Source organism: Saccopteryx leptura, chromosome 1 (assembly GCF_036850995.1).
Source record: "Saccopteryx leptura isolate mSacLep1 chromosome 1, mSacLep1_pri_phased_curated, whole genome shotgun sequence".
Classification (NCBI taxonomy): Eukaryota; Metazoa; Chordata; class Mammalia; order Chiroptera; family Emballonuridae; genus Saccopteryx; species Saccopteryx leptura.
This window is the reverse complement of record NC_089503.1, coordinates 289,646,623-289,666,997: the sequence shown is the minus strand read 5'-3', so window position 1 is coordinate 289,666,997 and position 20,375 is coordinate 289,646,623. Positions and strand designations below refer to the sequence as shown.

Sequence of the window (20,375 nt, the reverse complement as noted above, 5' to 3'; positions counted from 1 at the left end):
GTGACTTCTCCAAAGTTTGATAATTCTTGTTTGTTACTCTATAATGATAACTGGTACTATAATATTGAGAAAATCTTTATAATATTTCTATTAATTTGTTAATTAGTATAATTAAAATACAAAGAAACATGTCTAAAAAAGGTACAATTGTTTGAGAAATCATGTGAATGTAAAACAAATGTGGATATTTTATATATTGAATTCTGGAATTCCATATCTTATAAGATGGTCCTAACTCCTGGTACATTACCTTCCTTTCCACATGTTCCTATTGCTATTATAGTAGCGTAGATTGTCTGTTAGTGAATCTACATTTCTTCCCTTTGACTACTATGAGAGGAGTACACTTTGCAGACCATTAATAAGGTTGGCCATGTGACTTCTCTGATAAAATCATGTGATTGGGAAGGTAACAGTTTTTGAGGTCTGAGCTCAAGCATTAAGAAGCACATTTCTGTTACACACGCTGAGAGTTGCTAATATCTGCTACTAGAAGGTTGTGTTCCAAGTAGCCTACTGTTCAGAGAATGAAATACATAAAAAAGACTTGATTTAAATCTGTGGTTTTGACCTAAGCATACACACATGCCTGAAAACCAACCAAACCACAAATGGGTAAAAGAAAAATGAACAAAATAAATGTTTGGTTTTAAATGTCAATGCAACTGTGTTGCTTATAACACAGCTTCAGAAATTAGATATAGCTATATGTACCTATTATATGAAAGTAATTTTGAATACTGACATATTTTCTCATTGTGAACATAAGGAATAAATATATTTTATATATAGTACAAAGACAAAAACTGTATTCAAAGAGATAAATATATATGAACTATTAATGTATTTTTCAGATTATAAGCAAGTGTAGCTCCCAATTGATACTGAATTGTGGTAAAAATATCTCTGAATGATTGACTAATTACTAAGGTTATCCCAAAATAAGTCAATAATTAAGTGTTTAACCCACACAAATAGTTTATCTGTTTAATTTTTATTTTATTCATAATATAAATATATATTTTCCATCAAAGTATGTTTCTAAGCATAGTGACTAAGTGTGTTAAAAGGGGGAGGCAGAAAATTTAATGAAACAAGGTAACATTAAAATGTCTAAAATCCAATAGAGTTGGCCCTGGCCGATTGGCTCAGTGGTAGAGTGTCGGCCTGGCGTGCAGGAGTCTCGGGTTTGATTCCGGGCCAGGGCACACAGGAGAAGCGCCCAGCTGCTTCTCCACCCCTCCTCTCTCCTTCCTCTCTGTCTCTCTCTTCCCTTCCCACAGCCAAGGCTCCATTGGAGCAAAGTTGGCCTGGGCCTTAGGGATGGCTCTGTGGCCTCTGTCTCAGGCACTAGAATGGCTCTGGTTGCAACAGAGCAATGCCCCAGATGGGCAGAGCATTGACCCCTGGTGGGCATGCCAGGTGGATCCTGGTTGGGTGCATGCGGGAGTCGTCTGACTGCCTCCCTGTTTCCAACTTCAGAAAAATACAAAAAAAAAAAAATCTAATAGAGTTAAAACAATGAATCTAACCATTGATAAAGCTGCACCCAAATAGACTCAGAAGATATATATGATAGTTTCTTTCTCTGAATAAATGAGACATATTCAAATAGATTTTGATAGAATCTTTGGGATTATTTGCTTAGAATGTTAAATGTCAATTAAGAATTTATAACTCTCACCTCCAAAGATATCTTTATTGACTTTTTTGAGACAATGTTGTGGGTTCTATAACCCTTTTTCCTTTGTCTGCTCACTTGACATTTTAGCAGTAAAAAGCAGTGGAGAGCCATGTCAGAAAAAGGGCTCTTCTTCCTTGTTTTATAGAGTTTTCTCTTCTTTGTCTACAGTGGGGTGGTGGACAGCTGCATGCATGCAGGAAGTGCTTATGTGTCCACCCTCCAGCAAGTTTCTGCGGCTAGTCACACTCAGAGTTTTCTCTCCTACAGATACTGCCTGCTGACATTGACAGGGATTTCTTCCTGCTTGTCAGCACAGCTTGAGATTCATCCTTTCCAATATTGGCCAGCAGACTTGGAACTGCTCCAAGAAAACAGGTCTACTGTATAGTTTTCCATAGAGAACTGTCTTCTGTGAAGTCCAACACCCATGCTGAAAAAGTGGACCTGGCTTCCATGTGACTCCACTCTTTGTACTCTTCTTTGACTTGTGGTACATTTTATAATTTTCTTCTATACCCTCTTTGTAGGTTATCCCCAGAAATAGTTAATACTCTTTAAATAAAAAATCTCATGGTTTCTCTCCTGACTCGATGGATTTATACACATTATCACTTTGGAATGTTCCATCCTCATTTTCAACACATAAGGGCTAGGTCAAATCAATTAGTTTGGAAATATTTGTGATATTCAGTTTTATGTACTAAGAAATAAAAGTTCTTGATGTTATAATTCAAAATTTATACATAATTAATTTTAATTTTTAGCAGAAGTTTTAGAAAGGTATTTCATGTACATGGATAGATATTTTTTCAAGTAATATAAATATAGATTTAATAATATTCTACAATGTCAAGGGTGAAAAATCAGACAAACTATGAACTTTAAGTGTTATGATATTTCAAAGTAGATTCATTCTCAGTAGCAAATCTACCACTCTGGTGAGTGATGCTGATAATGGGGAGGCTTTGACTGTGTGGTGACGGGGAACACAGGAAATCACAGTAGCTTCTTTTAGTTTTGTTGTGAACCTGAAAATCATCTCTAATCGATGTCCTAAAAATAGCTTTACAAAAATAATCATATAGTTCTTGAAGAAACTAAAACTGCTATTTAGAGTTGGTGAGAATATCATTGTATCAAATTTATGTAATCTAATATGCTTGGTGCTTACAAACATAAGTTCTTTTTTCTGAACAGGGTTTAGAAGAGAGCATGGTTCTTTGAAATTCCACATATATACAATTCTTGTTCAAATGTGAAGTTTTTGAGAATCTGAAATACAGAGATAATATGTCATTAACCTGGTAATATATAACTTAATATTGTAATTAATAAATTTTATTTTAGAGAAATAGTTACATATCTAAATCTGAATATTTCTCATAATTTCTCTACAGAAAAGCATAGTTTATTTACATAATTTTTCACACATTGTTTTTTCTTTCTAAGATTAATTCCTAACCTCGAAAGCATGGAGACATGAATATATAAGTCTCAAGAAACTTACAGTTTGGAAGAGAAAGTTGAGCCATTTGCCCATACCCATAAATTATTATTGTTTCTGTGGGAGAGTCCAAGCCATGGTAATATTTTGAAAATGCTCAAAAAATTCTGTGAGAAAACAGATATTATGAGAAATTAAGTAAATGCTTGCATATGGATTTGAATTTGGAAACACAAAATAGGCCTAAAATGGAGGAGGAGGAGGAATCCCGTGAGGTCAGGTTGATTGCTAAATAAACTACACACAATCTATCAGCATCTGATGAAATTAGTAAGAAAATAAATCAGTTTTAAAAAAGAAAAATCAACCCACATCTGATTAATTTGGTGAGTTATCAAATCATTCAAGTCTTACATCCAGGAATTGTTGGTACCCCACCCAGTTCGCCCAGCATATTTAAAGTCCAGTTAATCACACAATCTTTTGTAGAAAAACAGAGGACTCTGAAGCTACATGGAACACCTCAAGATTCAGTGGAATGGAATCCACAGCTGCCACATAAGCAGTAGTGTCTTAACAGTTTGCCAAAGAAACAGGGAAGTACATAAAAGGGTTTGGATCACTGCCTTCCACCCCTACTAAATAGAGTCAAATGAAAATACAGAAGGATCACTTAGTAGCTGAGATCAACTCACTGACAAAAATTCCAAAGTTCCAGAACAAGTTGCTGAAAAAAGGAAACTGGTTGTTGCTAATAATATTCTTATTAGCAGTTTGATAGCAAAGGTAATGTATATGGCAAGCTCAAGACTTCAAATAAAATATTTAGGTGAAAGAATAAAATATTAAGTAACTATGTAAATCATGTATTAGCGGCCAAAATAAAGATAATTTTAAAAATAAGAAAAACAAATAAAGCTAATTCTTTCTAATTTATAGTCTTTCAATTTATAATATAATTTTACACATTGGACACATTAAGAAAATGTATTGGTATGATTAAGTGAGTAGGACAAATGGACAACATTAGCAATTTCACAGCTCTGAAAGGTGATCAGAAACTAATAAGAACATTTAATGATTTATTATGGGAAAAGCTGTTAAGGATTCAAGAGCATATATGAGTCTTCTTGTTGAGGATGCTCTCATGTCTCCTGCAATCCCTAGCTTAGCTCAGAGAGTAAGAATTGCAATTTGTACAGTTAGAGGAAGGCTAAAAATATTAATGATGTTGTTGCCACAAGGGTAGAATTGATTAGCAGTTGAAAAGGTTGGTAAATTGCCCGCTACATTTTTTGCTGAGTGCTGAATTCACCAAATAATAAATGAGGAAAACTATTCATTTCCTAGTCTGAGGTTGTGCTCTTCCTGGTGTCAAGGACAGTGCCAGCCAGAAATATGACAAGAGATACTGAGAATGAGGGTACAATAGGAGAGATGACACCAGCTTTCTACATGTGTTGGGCTAATGGAAAAATAGGTACTCATGTGTAGATGATGATCCAGTAAAAAAATAAAAACCGAGATGACGTCAGAGTAATGGCGGAGTAGGAAGCGATACCGATAAATCTCCCCCAAAACTCAACGAGATCTTCAACCAGAAACAGAAAAACCTATACTTGGAGCCTCTAGATGCTTCGCAATACACCCGAAGGTATGGTCGAGTGAAAAATTGGCTAAATATATAACCAAACCCCGAAGGAAATAGGGAGTAAGAAATGCTCTGCCTTCCTCACTAAACTAAACAGGGCGGCTTTCTCTGGTAACTGTGAATATAGAAACTGAGGCGGGCAAAGGGGGTGAATAGATCCAGGCTGCAGCACAAACGGCCGAACCAGGCTGTGGCATGGAGATCCAAGCTGAGGAAATACTGATCCTGTGGCAAGCCGGGCAATACAAGCTAACACTCGCGCCAAACCCAAACAAAGAAAGACAAGTGGGGCAGCCATTTTACCCCATCTCCTGGTTGGTGCGCAGTTAGTGGGCGAGAGATTTCTTCCTAGGCCCCGGGAGTGGTTTCCCGTGTTGCCCCACGGAGAGGCAGGGTCAGAGGCCTTTCTGTGGGCTGAAAGCAGAATCTCTGGGCAGCCCCAGTGCCCTGGGAAAGCCGCACATGGGAGGGAGCGAGAACTAATTCCAACGGTGGAAATTTTCCATGCTGGGGGGTTTTTCACTCAGACGGAAACGCGGCCGGCCTCATATCCTGGTCTGCGCGCGCAGCTAGGGAGTGAGCGATTCCTCTGAGTGCCTCGGCAGTGCGTGCCCGTGTTATCGCACAGAGGGGCAGAGTCAGGGGCCTTTGTGTGGGCAAAAGCGGAATCTCGGGATGCCCCAGCGCCTTGCAAAAGCCGCGCACGGGGACGGAGCGAGACTCAATTCCAACGCTGCAACTTTTCCCTGCGGTTGGGGGTTTCACTCAGAGCGTGAGACTGCTGGCCGGATATCCTGGTTTGCGCGCACAGACAGTGAGTGAGAGTTTCCTCCAAGCGCCCCAGAAGTGGGCGCCCGCCTGTGTTACCGGACAGAGTGGCAGAGCCAGAGGTCTTTGAGTGGGTGGAAAGCCCGCTTGATTATGCTAGCATCTCTGACTGACTGAGCCTTACCCAGAGCCCTGTGCTGAGTGGAAATAGAGTGGGGAGTTGCCAGCTTTTTGAGCCTCTTACTATCCAGGCAGAGGCAGCAGCAACCCCATAGCTGGATTATCAGGCTACTAATTGAGGAAGGAAAGACTAGGAGAAAGGCTCCAGGAACACGGACTCTCTCACTGTCAGAGCCTATAAATGCTAATGAGCCTCGACTGCCAACGAGACTAAAGCACAATACATGACATTGCCATAGAGACTTATCAACTGCAAACCTCTACCTGAGCGGGCCAAAGGGGTAGAACCCGGGGTACAGAGTCATCGACTAGGAAGAGGGAGAGAAAAGAAAAAGCAAGAAGATAACCTCTCAAAATCAAGAATAATCTGCAGACTTTATAACCTATCCCATTTTATTATATTTGTTCGTCTGTTTCTCTTATCTTCATTCTTGATACTTTTTTTCCTCCTCCAATTTGGCCGATTAACTCTCTGCTGGTCTTACTCTCTCCTCTCCTTGAACTACACTACCCATAAGTGTTACATCTCCCATTATCTTTTCTCTCTTCTTCCCTTCTCTCTATGAGGGTTGCACTCCAAAACCCTTAACTCTCTCTCTCTCTCCTTTCTTTTTTCTTCTTTTAGTGGTTCCCTCTTTTTTTCTCTCTCTCTTTCTTTTCACCCTCTATATTAGTTTCTTCCTTTCTCCTTTACATCTCCTCTCATTCAAACCTCAATAACAAACAAATTCTCTTATCTGGGACTCAAACTTATGTTTGTGGCATTTTGGGGGGTTTTTACTTCACCTTTTTAACTCACTAGCAGTGCTCCCATCCCTGGCTCTCCATTTTATCTAGTTCTTGTTCCACTAAATACAATAGTATTTTTTTAATTTGTCCCCCCATTTTTCTGTTTTCCTTATTCCTCTCATCATAACTCTTAGACAACCAACACCTAAAAGCAAATCATTTTATTTTTGACCCAAATTTTTTCCTTATTTGCTTTTTGTGGGTCCATACCCCCCCTTTTTTTTCTTTTTTTTGCCCCTTTATTACTTTTCCCCAATTCAGGCCCTCCATCACAGGCATTGTTTATTATAATTCACAGTTCACCACAAGATTTTCTCAAGAAAGAGGGGAGAGGAGAGGAGAGGAAAAAAGGAGGGGGGGGAATAATTTCCTTTTTTTTTATTTTTATTTTATTTTATTTTTCTTTATTTCATTAGTATTATTTTTTTAAAAAAAACAACTCTTTTCGATTTTTTATTTTTTTTAACTTTTTATTCTTTATTAAATCTCATTAATACTTTCAACAAAACCACCCTCAGATGCCATTAAGGAAGAGAAAATCGAATATCATGGATACAAAAGAAAGAGAGGTAACACAGCTAGATGAGGAAAAATCTATGGAGAAAAAATTTAATATATCAGAAACCTTGGAGCTAAATGACAGAGAATTCAAGATAGAAATCCTAAAAATCCTCCGAGATATACAAGAAAACACAGAAAGGCAATTTAGGGAGTTCAGAAAACAACTCAATGAACACAAAGAATATATGTCCAAGGAAATTGAAACTATAAAAACAAATCAAACAGAGATGAAAAACTCAATTCACGAGCTGAAAAACGAAGTAACAAGCTTAGCTAATATAACAGGTCAGATAGAAGAGAGGATTAGTGAAATAGAAGACAAGCAACTTGAGGCACAACAGAGAGAAGAAGAAAGAGACTCAAAAATTAAAAAAAATGAGATAGCCCTACAAGAATTATCTGACTCCATCAAAAAGAATAACATAAGAATAATAGGTATATCAGAGGGAGAAGAGAGAGAAAATGGAATGGAGAACATACTCAAACAAATAATAGATGAGAACTTCCCAAGCTTGTGGAAAGAACTAAAGCCTCAAATTCAAGAAGCAAACAGAACACCGAGTTTTCTTAACCCCAACAAACCTACTCCAAGGCATATCATAATGAAATTGACACAAACCAACAGCAAAGAAAAAATTCTCAAGGCAGCCAGGGAAAAGAAGAGTACAACATATAAAGGAAGGCCCATTAGATTATCATCAGATTTCTCAGCAGAAACTCTACAAGCTAGAAGAGAGTGGACCCCAATATTTAAAGTCCTGAAAGAGAGGAACTTTCAGCCATGAATACTATACCGATCAAAGCTATCCTTCAAATATGAAGGAGAAATAAAAACATTCACAGATAGAGAAAAAATGAGGGAATTTATCATCAGAAAACCCCCACTCCAGGAATTACTAAAGGGGGTTCTCCAATCAGATACAAAGAACAAAAAAAAAACAGAGCCACAAGTAAAAGCTCCAAGAAGAGCACAATAAAACCAAATTTAAACTGTAACAACAACAAAAAGAAAGAAGGGGAGAAGATGGAGATTAACAGTAGCAAAGGACGATGGAGTGCAAAAGTACTCACAAAATAGTTCGCTACAATGAACAGGGTAGCGACCCTTTTCATTACTCAAAGGTAACCACCATTGAAAAAACCACCACAGAAGCACATGAAATAAAAAAGATAGCAACAGAGGAAAGATGTATGGAATACAACCAAATAAAAACATAAGATAGAAAAACGAAAGAGAAGGATCAAACAAGACACAAAACTAACAGAAAGCAAGATATAAAATGGCAATAGGGAACTCAAAAGTATCAATAATTACACTAAATGTAAATGGATTAAACTCACCAATAAAAAGGCACACAGTAGCAGAATGGATTAAAAAAGAAAATCCAACTGTATGCCGCCTACAGGAAACTCATCTAAGTAACAAGGATAAAAACAAATTCAAAGTGAAAGGCTGGAAAACAATACTCCAAGCAAATAACATCCAAAAAAAAGCAGGTGTAGCAATACTCATATCGGATAATGCTGACTACAAGACAGGAAAAGTACTCAGAGACAAAAATGGCCATTTCATATGGCTAAGGGGACACTGAATCAAGAAGACATAACAATTCTTAATATATATGCACCAAACCAAGGAGCACCAAAATATATATGACAGCTACTTATTGATCTTAAATCAAAAACTGACAAAAACACAATCATACTTGGAGAACTCAATACACCGCTGACGGCTCTAGATCGGTCATCCAAACAGAGAATCAACAAAGACATATTGGCCTTAAATAAAACACTAGAGCACCTGGATATGATAGACATCTACAGGACATTTCATCCCAAAGTGACTGAGTATACATTTTTCTCCAGTGTACATGGATCATTCTCAAGAATTGACCATATGTTGGGCCACAAAAACAACATCAGCAAATTCAGAAAAATCGAAGTTGTACCAAGCATATTTTCTGATCATAAAGCCTTGAAACTAGAATTCAACTGCAAAAAAGAGGAAAAAAATCCCACAAAAATGTGGAAACTAAACAACATACTTTTAAAAAACGAATGGGTCAAAGAAGAAATAAGTGCAGAGATCAAAAGATATATAGAGACTAATGAAAATGACAATACGACATATCAGAATCTATGGGATGCAGCAAAAGCAGTGATAAGAGGGAAGTTCATATCACTTCAGGCATATATGAACAAACAAGAGAGTGCCCAAGTGAACCACTTAACTTCCCACCTTAAGGAACTAGAAAAAGAAGAACAAAGACAACCCAAAACCAGCCGAAGAAAGGAGATAATAAAAATCAGAGCAGAAATAAATGAATTAGAGAACAGAAAAACTATAGAAAAATTAATAGAACAAGGAGCTGGTTCTTTGAAAAGATCAACAAAATTGACAAACCCTTGGCAAGACTTACCAAGGAAAAAAGAGAAAGAACTCATATAAACAAAATCCAAAATGAAAGAGGAGAAATCACCACAGACACCGTAGATATAAAAGAATTATTGTAGAATACTATGAAAAACTTTATGCCACTAAATTCAACAACCTAGAAGAAATGGATAAATTCCTAGAACAATACAACCTTCCTAGACTGAGTCAAGAAGAAGCAGAAAGCCTAAACAGACCTTTTAGTAGAGAAGAAATAGAAAAAACCATTAAAAACCTCCCCAAAAATAAAAGTCCAGGCCCTGACGGCTATACCAGCGAATTTTATCAAACATTCAAAGAAGCCTTGGTTCCTATTCTACTGAAAGTCTTCCAAAAAATTGAAGAAGAAGCAATACTTCCAAACACATTTTATGAGGCCAACATAACCCTCATACCAAAACCAGGCAAGGATGGCACAAAAAAAGAAAACTACAGACCAATATCTCTAATGAATACAGATGCTAAAATACTAAACAAAATACTGGCAAATCGAATACAACAACATATTAAAAAAATAATACATCATGATCAAGTGGGATTCATCCCAGAATCTCAAGGATGGTTCAACGTACGTAAAACGGTTAACGTAATACACCATATCAACAAAACAAAGAACAAAATCCACATGATCTTATCAATAGACGCAGAAAAGGCTTTCGATAAAATACAACACAATTTTATGTTTAAGACTCTCAACAAAATGGGTATAGAAGGTAAATATCTCAACATGATAAAGGCCATATATGATAAACCATCAGCTAACATCATATTAAATGGCACTAAACTGAAGGCTTTCCCCCTTAAATCAGGAACAAGACAGGGTTGTCCACTCTCTCCACTCTTATTTAATGTGGTACTAGAGGTTCTAGCCAGAGCCATCAGACAAGACAAAGAAATAAAAGGCATCCATATCGGAAAAGAAGAAGTAAAGGTATCACTTTTTGCTGATGATATGATCCTATACATCGAAAACCCCAAAGAATCCACAAAAAGACTACTAGAAACAATAAGCCAATACAGTAAGGTCGCAGGATACAAAATTAACATACAGAAGTCAATAGCCTTTCTATATGTCAACAATGAAACAATTGAGAACTAACTCAAAAGAATAATCCCCTTCACGATTGCAACAAAAAAAAATAAAATACTTAGGAATAAACATAACAAAGAATGTAAAGGACTTATATAATGAAATCTATAAACCATTATTAAGGGAAATCGAAAAAGATATAATGAGATGGAAGAATATACCTTGTTCTTGGCTAGGAAGAATAAATATAATCAAGATGGCTATATTACCCAAAGCAATATACAAATTTAATGCAATTCCCATCAAACTTCCAATGACATTTTTTAAAAAAATAGAGCAAAAAATCATCAGATTTATATGGAACTATAAAAAACCCCGAATAGCCAAAGCAATCCTAAAGAAAAAGAATGAAGCTGGGGGCATTACAATACCTGACTTCAAACTATATTATAGGGCCACGACAATCAAAACAGCATGGTATTGGCAGAAAAATAGACACTCAGACCAATGGAACAGAATAGAAAGTCCAGAAATAAAACCACATATATATAGTCAAATAATTTTTGATAAAGGGGCCAAGAACACACAATGGAGAAAAGAAAGCCTCTTCAATAAATGCTGCTGGGAAAACTGGAAAGCCACATGCAAAAGAATGAAACTAGACTACAGTCTCTCCCCCTGTACAAAAATTAACTCAAAATGGATCAAAGATCTAAACATAAGACCTGAAACAATTAAGTACATAGAAGAAGACATAGGTACTCAACTCATGGACCTGGGTTTTAAAGAGCATTTTATGAATTTGACTCCAATGGCAAGAGAAGTGAAGGCAAAAATTAATGAATGGGACTACATCAGACTAAGAAGTTTTTGCTCAGCAAGAGAAACTGATAACAAAATAAACAGAAAGCCAACTAAATGGGAAATGATATTTTCAAACAACAGCTCAGATAAGGGCCTAATATCCAAAATATACAAAGAACTCATAAAACTCAACAACAAACAAACAAACAGTCCCATAAAAAAATGGGAAGAGGATATGAACAGACACTTCTCCCAGGAAGAAATACAAATGGCCAACAGATATATGAAAAGATGCTCATCTTCTTTAGCTATTAGAGAAATGCAAATCAAAATGGCAATGAGATACCACCTCACACCTGTTCGATTAGCTATTATTAGCAAGACAGGTAATAGCAAATGTTGGAGAGGCTGTGGAGAAAAAGGAACCCTCATACACTGTTGTTGGGAATGTAAAGTAGTACAACCATTATGGAAGAAAGTATGGTGGTTCCTCAAAAAACTGAAGATAGAACTACCTTATGACCCAGCAATCCCTCTACTTGGTATATACCTCAAAAACTCAGAAACATTGATACGTAAAGACACATGCAGCCCCATGTTTATTGCAGCATTGTTCACAGTGGCCAGGACATGGAAACAACCAAAAAGCCCATCAATAGATGACTGGATAAAGAAGATGTGGCACATATACACTATGGAATACTACTCAGCCATAAGAAATGATGACATCAGAACATTTACAGCAAAATGGTGGGATCTTGATAACATGATACGAAGCGAAATAAGTAAATCAGAAAAAACCAGGAACTGCATTATTCCATATGTAAGTGGGACATAAAAGTGAAACTAAGAGACATTGATAGGAGTGTGGTGGTTGCGGGGGGGAGGGGGGAATGGGAGAGGGAAAGGGGGAGGGGGAGGGGCACAAAGAAAACAAGATAGAAGGTGACAGAGGGCAATCTGACTTTGGGTGATGGGTATGCAACATAATTGAACGACAAGATACCCTGGACTTGTTACCTTTGAATATATGTATCCTGATTTATTGATGTCACCCCATTAAAAAAATAAAATTATTAAAAAAAATAAAATAAAATAAAAACCAAAGGGGACTTTGAGGAATGATTTCAAAGTTATTAATACTCCCTTACACACACACACACACACACACACACACACACACACACACAACACACACACACAAGCAGAAAGCGGAAGTCATACTGACATGATGCATTGGAATACATTTAAAAAAAACATTGGTTGTCAAGTAAGCAGGTATACTCAAGGGATATTTCGGGTAAGCCAGTCTAAAAATACGAATAAACAAGAATTTTAAAAATGGAATAAACACATTAAAAATGGAACATTCTACAGTAAAAACTTATTCAAGTTACAAAAGAATAAAACTACTAAGGTTGAAGGAGATATCATACTATACTATATTATAAAAAATATGTACTTACAAAAAATTAGAAAAAATGTAAAGAACCTGAAAAATGTCTTTCATATTCTCAGGAAGGAAATCAGTCTATGGAATCTGACTACAGTGCTCACAAAAATTAGGGGAAATTTTATAGTTTCATATTCATTTTGAAATTATCTCCTAATTTCTGTGAGCAGTATATTACCGACATAAGATATTGGTTTTATTTTAAAAATATTTTAAAATAATCATTGTATTTATACATGAATTATTAAAACTATGTTTAAATAACTATATAAAAATATGATGGCAGTGACAGAATGATTAGAAAAATGAAAACTAGAGTGACATCAGGGAAATGACGCTGTGAGCAGCACGTACGACAGATCTCCCCAAAATCTCAACAAATTTATCAACTAGAAACAGAAAAATTTATCCTCAGAGCATTCCGGAGTTACACACACACTGAAGACGAAAGGGCTGTTATCACTTGAATCTGAGAGACAGGACGGAGCTGAGGGTGTGGAGGAAGCTAACTACCACACAGACGTTCATTCAAGCCGAGGAGGGAGTGCGCCTGTGGTGAGTCAACCCACGCGTGCAACTGCCCTCCCACACTTGGGGAGCAACAGCCTGTGCTGCGAGCAGCTGCCCGCGTGCCGTGAGAAAAAGGAGAAAAGGGAACTCTCATCCACTGTTGGTGGGACTGTAAAGAAGTACAACCATTATGGAGGAAAGTACGGTGGTTCCTCAAAAAACTGAAAATAGAACTACCTTATGACCCAACAATCCCTCTACTGGGTATATACCCCAAAACCTCAGAAACACTGATACGTAAAGACACATGTGGCTCCATGTTCATTGCAGCACTGTTCACAGTGGCCAAGACATGGAAACAACCAAAAAGCCCTTCAATAGAAGACTGGATAAAGAAGATGTGGCACATATACACTATGGAATACTACTCAGCCATAAGAAATGATGACATCAGATCATTTACAGCAAAATGGTGGGATCTTGATAACATTATACGGAGTGAAATAAGTAAATCAGAAAAAAACAAGAACTACATGATTGCATACATTGGTGGAACATAAAAACGAGACTAAGAGACATGGACAAGAGTGTGGTGGTTACCAGGGGTGAGGGGAGGGAGGACATGGGAGGGAAGGTGGGAGAGGGTTAGGGGGAGGGGGAGGGGCACAAAGAAACTAGATAGAGAGTGACGGAGGACAATCTGACTCTGGGCGATGGGTATACAACATAATTTAATGACAAGATAACCTAGACATGTTTTCTTTGAATATATGTACCCTGATTTATTAATGTCACCCCATTAACATTAATAAATATTTATTTAAAAAAAAGAAAAAGAAAAATCAAAACTATATAAATAAATAAAAAATTCAGAGCTGAAAAAACATTACCAGCATTGAAACATTCACTACATTTACATAAAATTTGGGATTCAGAAGAAAGAGTTGATGAAGTTAAAAATGGAGTAAAGAAATTATTCACTCTTGAAGCTAGAGAGAAAAGGAGAGAAAAATTAATGGAGCCTCAGGACTTTTAAAAACAGAATCAGGGAAACGACATTAGTATAAAATTTGTCTGAGAATAGGAAAAGTGATAGAAAAAAAACAGAAAATAATTTGAAAGACATAATAAATGAACAAATTCTTAAACTTTATATTAAAAATAGAGCCTTGTATATTAAGTTATGAAGAAAAGACCACCTGCTATAAATTATGTTGAATCAATTAGATATGATGTAAAAAAGTATAAACTTCATTTCTACCAAGAGCATTACAAATATACCAGCAAGGATCTAAATTCTCTAAAGTTTATAGATTTAAATGTATAAATTAAAAAATAAAAAGATTAAACCCTAAGGAGTAATGTAGCAGATTATCTTCATGAATTTAAACTAATTTCTGAAATAAGTCCAAAATTATCACTAAAAACCAAAATGAGATATTGGGCTATGGTAATATTAATACATTCTGATCATTAAAAAACTTCAATATGAGCCTGACCCATTGCTGGTACAGTGGATAGAGTATTGACCTGGGATGCTGAGGACCTAGATTTGAAACTCTGAGGTCATTGGCTTGAGTGCAGGCACATCCAACTTGAGAACAGGGTTGCCAGCTTGAACTTGGGAACATAGACGTGACCCGTGGTTTGACCAAGAGGGCACTGGCTCTGCTGAAGCCCCTTGGCCAAGGCACATATGATAAAGCAATGAATAAATAACTAATGTGCTGCAACTATGAATTGATGATGTCATCTCCCTTTCTTCTTGTCTACCTCTGCCTCTCTCTTTCTGTGTCTCTCTAAAGTTCTCTATCTCGACAAAATAAAAAAAAAGATTTCTATAAGAGAATAGAAGTGTAATTAACAATAAATATAGCAATTTCTACCTTATAAGTGAAAAAAGAGTTCATACCTAAAATTTAACAACTTTCTGGAAGAAAAAAAATATGCAACATAAAAGAGAAATGCTCAAGAAACTTGAACAGTCACTTCTCATTTTTACAATAGAGAATTTTGTTATGATTACTGCCTAGAAAGATGTATTCAATGTATCAGTAATCAGTAAAATGGCTATTAATGTGTTAATGATAGTTTTATATAATGATCAGAATTTATAGCGTAATAATGCCTAAGTTTTGGATCATGAAATTATTGGGTAAAATGTGTATTTCAACAGTAAACTAGAATGCTGGGATAAACCAAACTTTATGATGCTGCTATTTCATTCTGACACAGAGGATAATAAATTATAATTATACACATCTACAATTATAATAATATAATTGTGTTTATAAATTATTATTATATAGTTATCAATATAATATTTACCATATATAAGTAGGTATGTCTTATGTAACATTAATAGATCATATAAACTATTTTAAATATAACATAATATTGAAAAAAGATACATGAACGTTTTCATAAAATACCTATTTTACCTGCACATTAAATAAAATTTATATTCTAAGTACAATAGATTTAAAATGTCATGTATCAACAATAGAGCCGAGAAAATGAATGGACTAAAGAGAAATGCAGTAATATGGATAAATTGCAAAAATATCATGTGGGAGTTAAAGGAGACACATAAAATGCATAATGAATGACTCCCTTTATATAAAGTTCAACATTAAACAAAGATAATTTGTAATATAAAAAATCATAATAATTGTTAAGTGAGGAGGGGGAGAAGCTATGAGAGAGTGCACAGGATTTGGGCCACTGTGGACTGGCAACTTCTACTTCATGATCTGATTTATAATTACATGGGGCTTTGGAGTGTGTACTTAATCTGTGCAACCATGATATCTTTACTTTCCATGAGGTATTGCAAAATTAAGTAGCAATGTTTATGTCAGAAATATAAAAATATTTATACAAACATGGTTGTCTCTGAAAAGCAAGAACTGAAATTATCAAATGAGGATTAATGGCATAAAACATGAATAAAATATTAGCATCAAACAATGTAATATTAGCACCCTTTAAAAGAAATCAACTAGCTCTGGCCGGTTGGCTCAGTGGTAGAGTATCAGCCCCGCATGTGGATATCCTGGGTTTGATTCCCATTCAGGGCAGACAGGAGAAGTGTCCATCTCCTTCTCCACCCTCCCTCCTCTCTTTTCTCTCTCTCTCTTCTTCTCCTGCAGCCAAGGCCCCACTGGAGCAATGTTGGCTCCAGCACTGAGAATGGCTCCATGATCTCCCCCTCAGGTGCTAGAATGGCTCCAGATGCTACAGAGCAACGCCCCAGGTGGGCAGCGCATCGCAACCTGGTGGGCATGCTGGGTGGATCCCAGTCGGGAGCATGTGTGATGTTGTCTCTCTGCCTTCCCACTTTTCACTTCAGAAAAATACCAAGAAAAAAGAGAGAGAGAGAGAGAGAGAGAGAAAAGAAAAATCAACTGCAAATATGAAATAAGAATGAATTCTACAAAGATAGTGTAAGTTAAGCAGCTAAGTTAAATGTTGGAAGCATTTAAAGTCTTACCACTTCTTCTTTATTATCTATGTAGAGGAGGCTAGAGTTCTTAGAAGCACAGGCAAGTGAGCTCTCATTCCAGGCTTTTTTTTTAGTGCTAATGTAATAGCAGTTGTTGGAATACAGTAACCACTCCTTTGGACATCGACCACAGTGATATGCTGAAGAAAGATCATGAGTTATTATACAAAAACACTTCAAATAAAAAAAATAAATTAATTTGCATATATGTAGATATATTTGTAGATAGAACATATGTATACCAGCTGGTCCATGTAAAAGCAAACACACTCACACGCTCCCACAGAGAAGGGTTAGCTTCTCCTTCCCTAATCTATGTGCCCATGTGAAGCAAACACACAACCAAACTACATATCTTGAATGTCAATGAACAAAACCACTTTTGTAAAATACAAAAATTATTTTGAGCGAATAGGCAACAGTAGTTATGACTATTTTAAATAAATGTTTCCTCATATTGCTGCATAAGAAAACACTTTTCTATACTCACTAATTATGAACATTTATTGCCCAGTATTATAATTTATGATCCCCTCAAAAACTGATATTTTTACTTCTTTTATGTCAGATACAAAGTATGAACTTTACTAATATCACAACTTACAAAATACCGTTTTCCCTGTCTGGTTCTTGGTTGTCAAGGAAGAATTATTCTTCTCCTGGTTTTCATTAGCTAGAAAAAAAGTAATTCTTATAAAAAATATTGATCTAAATAAAATTATAATCCTTTTTTCTACATTGAAATATGGTGTATTGTTTAGGATTAGAATAATTAGGAATGAAATGGTTTTTATAAAAAATGAATGAAGCAATGGTAATTTAGAGGAAAGTTAATACAAAAGCCCCACCCAAAAAACAACAGACTTCACTTTCTCTTACAGCATTTGGATTAACAAATCTCAAGAATTAATTTGTATTTCTCAATTGTGTGTCTTAAAGCATGCCTTGAGTTATAAAATTAATATATATATAGATATATGTGGATATATATGGACATGTATGCATAAACTATTCTCTAAAATTATTCTAATATTTATACCTTAGATAAATTCAGAATAACCATTTCTCACGTAAGTAAATTCATACTTTAAAATGAGTTCTATTCTATAATATTAGAAGTGTTTTGAAGCACTGATGATCATTATAGTGAAAAGTTCTGTATAATCTTACAAAAATTTACTTACAGGGAATAACAGCTACAGTTACCACAGTGGACATCAAGACAAGGCAGATGACTCCCAGCACCCCAACAATGAGCTTCCCTGGAGGTGATGGGGAATTTGCAGGACAGAAAAGGAAACACCAGGAAAGAGAGAAGACAAATGTTAGTTTACACACAGAGAATCACATTCCGACGGCGGACCTCAAACTCAAACCTACCACTGTAATCTTTTAGAATATAGCAAAGCATTTTCAGAAAATATAATGCTCTATAAGTTATTGGTCAAAGACCACACCAACAACAATGTCTGAATAAAATTAGTCTTCAGCTTTCATCTTGAATACCATATTCCAACTTCTAGTTCTGATTCGTAAAGATGAAAAATAGGTGAGTTCATTTTCTACTGTTCCCCCATATCTCTGCATCCCAGCTGCACATCTGTATATTATACTGTATGTCTATTAAATGTGTTACCTTTGCAGTGGTCATTCTTGTCATTCCCTTGAAGATCCTGAGAAGCATTTTGAAGATTTAAGTCTGCATAGATAATTTCCTGCTCAGTTACTGAAATGGAGCGTCTGGTGCCCTTACGTTGTACTTGCTGTCTCTTTGAATCATTAACCAGATTCAGGTCTGCATAGATTACTCCTTGGTTGTTCATCTCTGTATCTAAGTGGGGTCTGTGGACTGTGGTTGAAGATAACTGTGCTTACAAGTAAGTGATATATGCAGTAAAGAGATCTTAGTGCAGAAAAACTGGGCGGGGTTGAGGATATTAGGGCTCATTTCCCAGTTGAAGAAACTAAAGTTATGGTTTTAAATTTCTTAGATCTTTAAAAAGTACCTCATGGTCGATGCAATTTTTAAGATAGTCTACATTTGGCTATATATAATTTATTGGAGAAATAAAAACAATAAATCACTGAGGAATAAAAAAATATCATAAATAATAATATCTGTGTTAAATTCAGATTCCACAGAAGTATTTTGACACCCTTACTATGTTTGTATTAAAAATTAAAGGGCTACTTATGAGAAGTAATCAATGAACAATCAAAGGGCTGCAACTATGAGATGATGCTTCTCATCTCTCTCCCTTCTTATTTGTCTCTGTCTCTCTTGCTAAAAAATTAAACTACTATCTTGGAAAAAGAGACAATATTTATAATAAATATGAAGTCATAAAATGATTACAGACTGAATGTTCTTATGGTGGGGCATTAGTCGTGTTGGCACATATAATAATTTTCTAAACTAAGTCAATTTAATTTAGTGACATAAATTTATTTATAAAAAGTAATAAATTGCTATCAAGTCCTATATGTGCCTTGGCCAGGCAAGTCTGGGGTTTTGAACCAATGATCTCAGCATTTCAGGTGATTAGTTGTTATCAAATAGTATTTTATTTTAATGGTTGTGGAGTTATGAGGAATTATTACAATTAATGTTTTATATTTTGAAACATCTTACAATCACAATGAACTTATTAAACACCTAAACAATTTTGCAGCAAAACAACAATGAAATTTTTTAAAATAATAATGTAACACAAGAAATTGGCAATTAAGTTAATGCAAGAGATATAAAACACAATATGATAAACAAGTGTGTAGATCATTTATATTAGAACACTAGTTTTCTCAAACTTCCAAAAAGTTTCTATGGCTGTCAGTGAGGGTACTTTTAGTTGTGTAAGCAACAGTAATGAATCAAATAATGTAACAATAATTCAGTCAATGGGCTCTGTGGCCAGTGAACTATAGAATTAATTCTGGATTTGAAATTTAAAATTGACTTTTACAAAAGCTATTTAATATCTAGCAGCTTAATTTACTAATATGAAGTGGGAATAAAGTATGTAGATATAATGTATATAGAATATTTAATATTGTTTTTATAAGTGCTCAAGAATATGTTAGTTATGTTGATTCTTATATGTACTCATTTTCCATGTCATTTCTAATTAATTTATATCAGTTAAATGCTATAACATAATTAATTAAACAAGAATCTCTTTATCAGTGTGGTTTCTTTACTTGCAATGTTTGTTAAATTGTTTTAAAAAGTCTTTAAATTTTTATAATTAATATGAATTAAATAAATTATAATTTTATAAGAACTACTTTATTCTGATTTTATTAAAAGCCAACTGTCTAAAAACTAATCTAAGTAAATGTAAGAGGTATTATATCATATTTGACCTCCATAATTCAAAGAATTTATTTTTTTGAATCTATTTTAAAGATTGGGCTAAAATGAAATAATATATATAGTTATACCTATATTGATTATTAAAAAAAGAATAACTCTTCCTTGTCATAATAATTCTTATAGAATTTTACTTTAAATTGCTTTGATTGACATACTCAATTATACATACGTGTGTGAACTAGAATAATT

The 20,375-nt window shown here is 35.2% G+C and overlaps 1 protein-coding gene across 1 annotated transcript; it reads right to left on the bottom strand.

The window, feature by feature from the left end:
* Positions 1-2,591: 2,591 nt before the first annotated feature.
* LOC136384974 (NKG2-A/NKG2-B type II integral membrane protein-like) lies at positions 2,592-18,650 on the bottom strand. The gene is made up of 6 exons (XM_066355662.1): positions 18,450-18,650; positions 17,998-18,075; positions 17,418-17,486; positions 16,802-16,953; positions 3,192-3,295; positions 2,592-2,956 (listed from the first exon to the last, which is right to left on the bottom strand). The coding sequence occupies exons 1-6, from the start codon at positions 18,634-18,636 to the stop codon at positions 2,836-2,838; spliced, it is 711 nt and encodes a 236-aa protein (XP_066211759.1). The 5' UTR covers positions 18,637-18,650; the 3' UTR covers positions 2,592-2,835.
* Between the last annotated feature and the right edge of the window lie 1,725 nt (positions 18,651-20,375).

Excerpts from the sequence above, each read along its gene's own strand:
- LOC136384974 (XM_066355662.1), bottom strand. The coding sequence starts at position 18,636 with ATGAACAACCAAGGAGTAATCTATGCAGACCTGAATCTGGTTAATGAT. Across the intron at positions 16,954-17,417 it reads GACAGGGAAAACGGTATTTT|CATATCACTGTGGTCGATGT; the intron begins GTAAGTTGTGAT and ends ATCTTTCTTCAG. Across the intron at positions 3,296-16,801 it reads TAGATAATAAAGAAGAAGTG|AATTTTTTGAGCATTTTCAA; the intron begins GTAAGACTTTAA and ends GTTTTCTCACAG.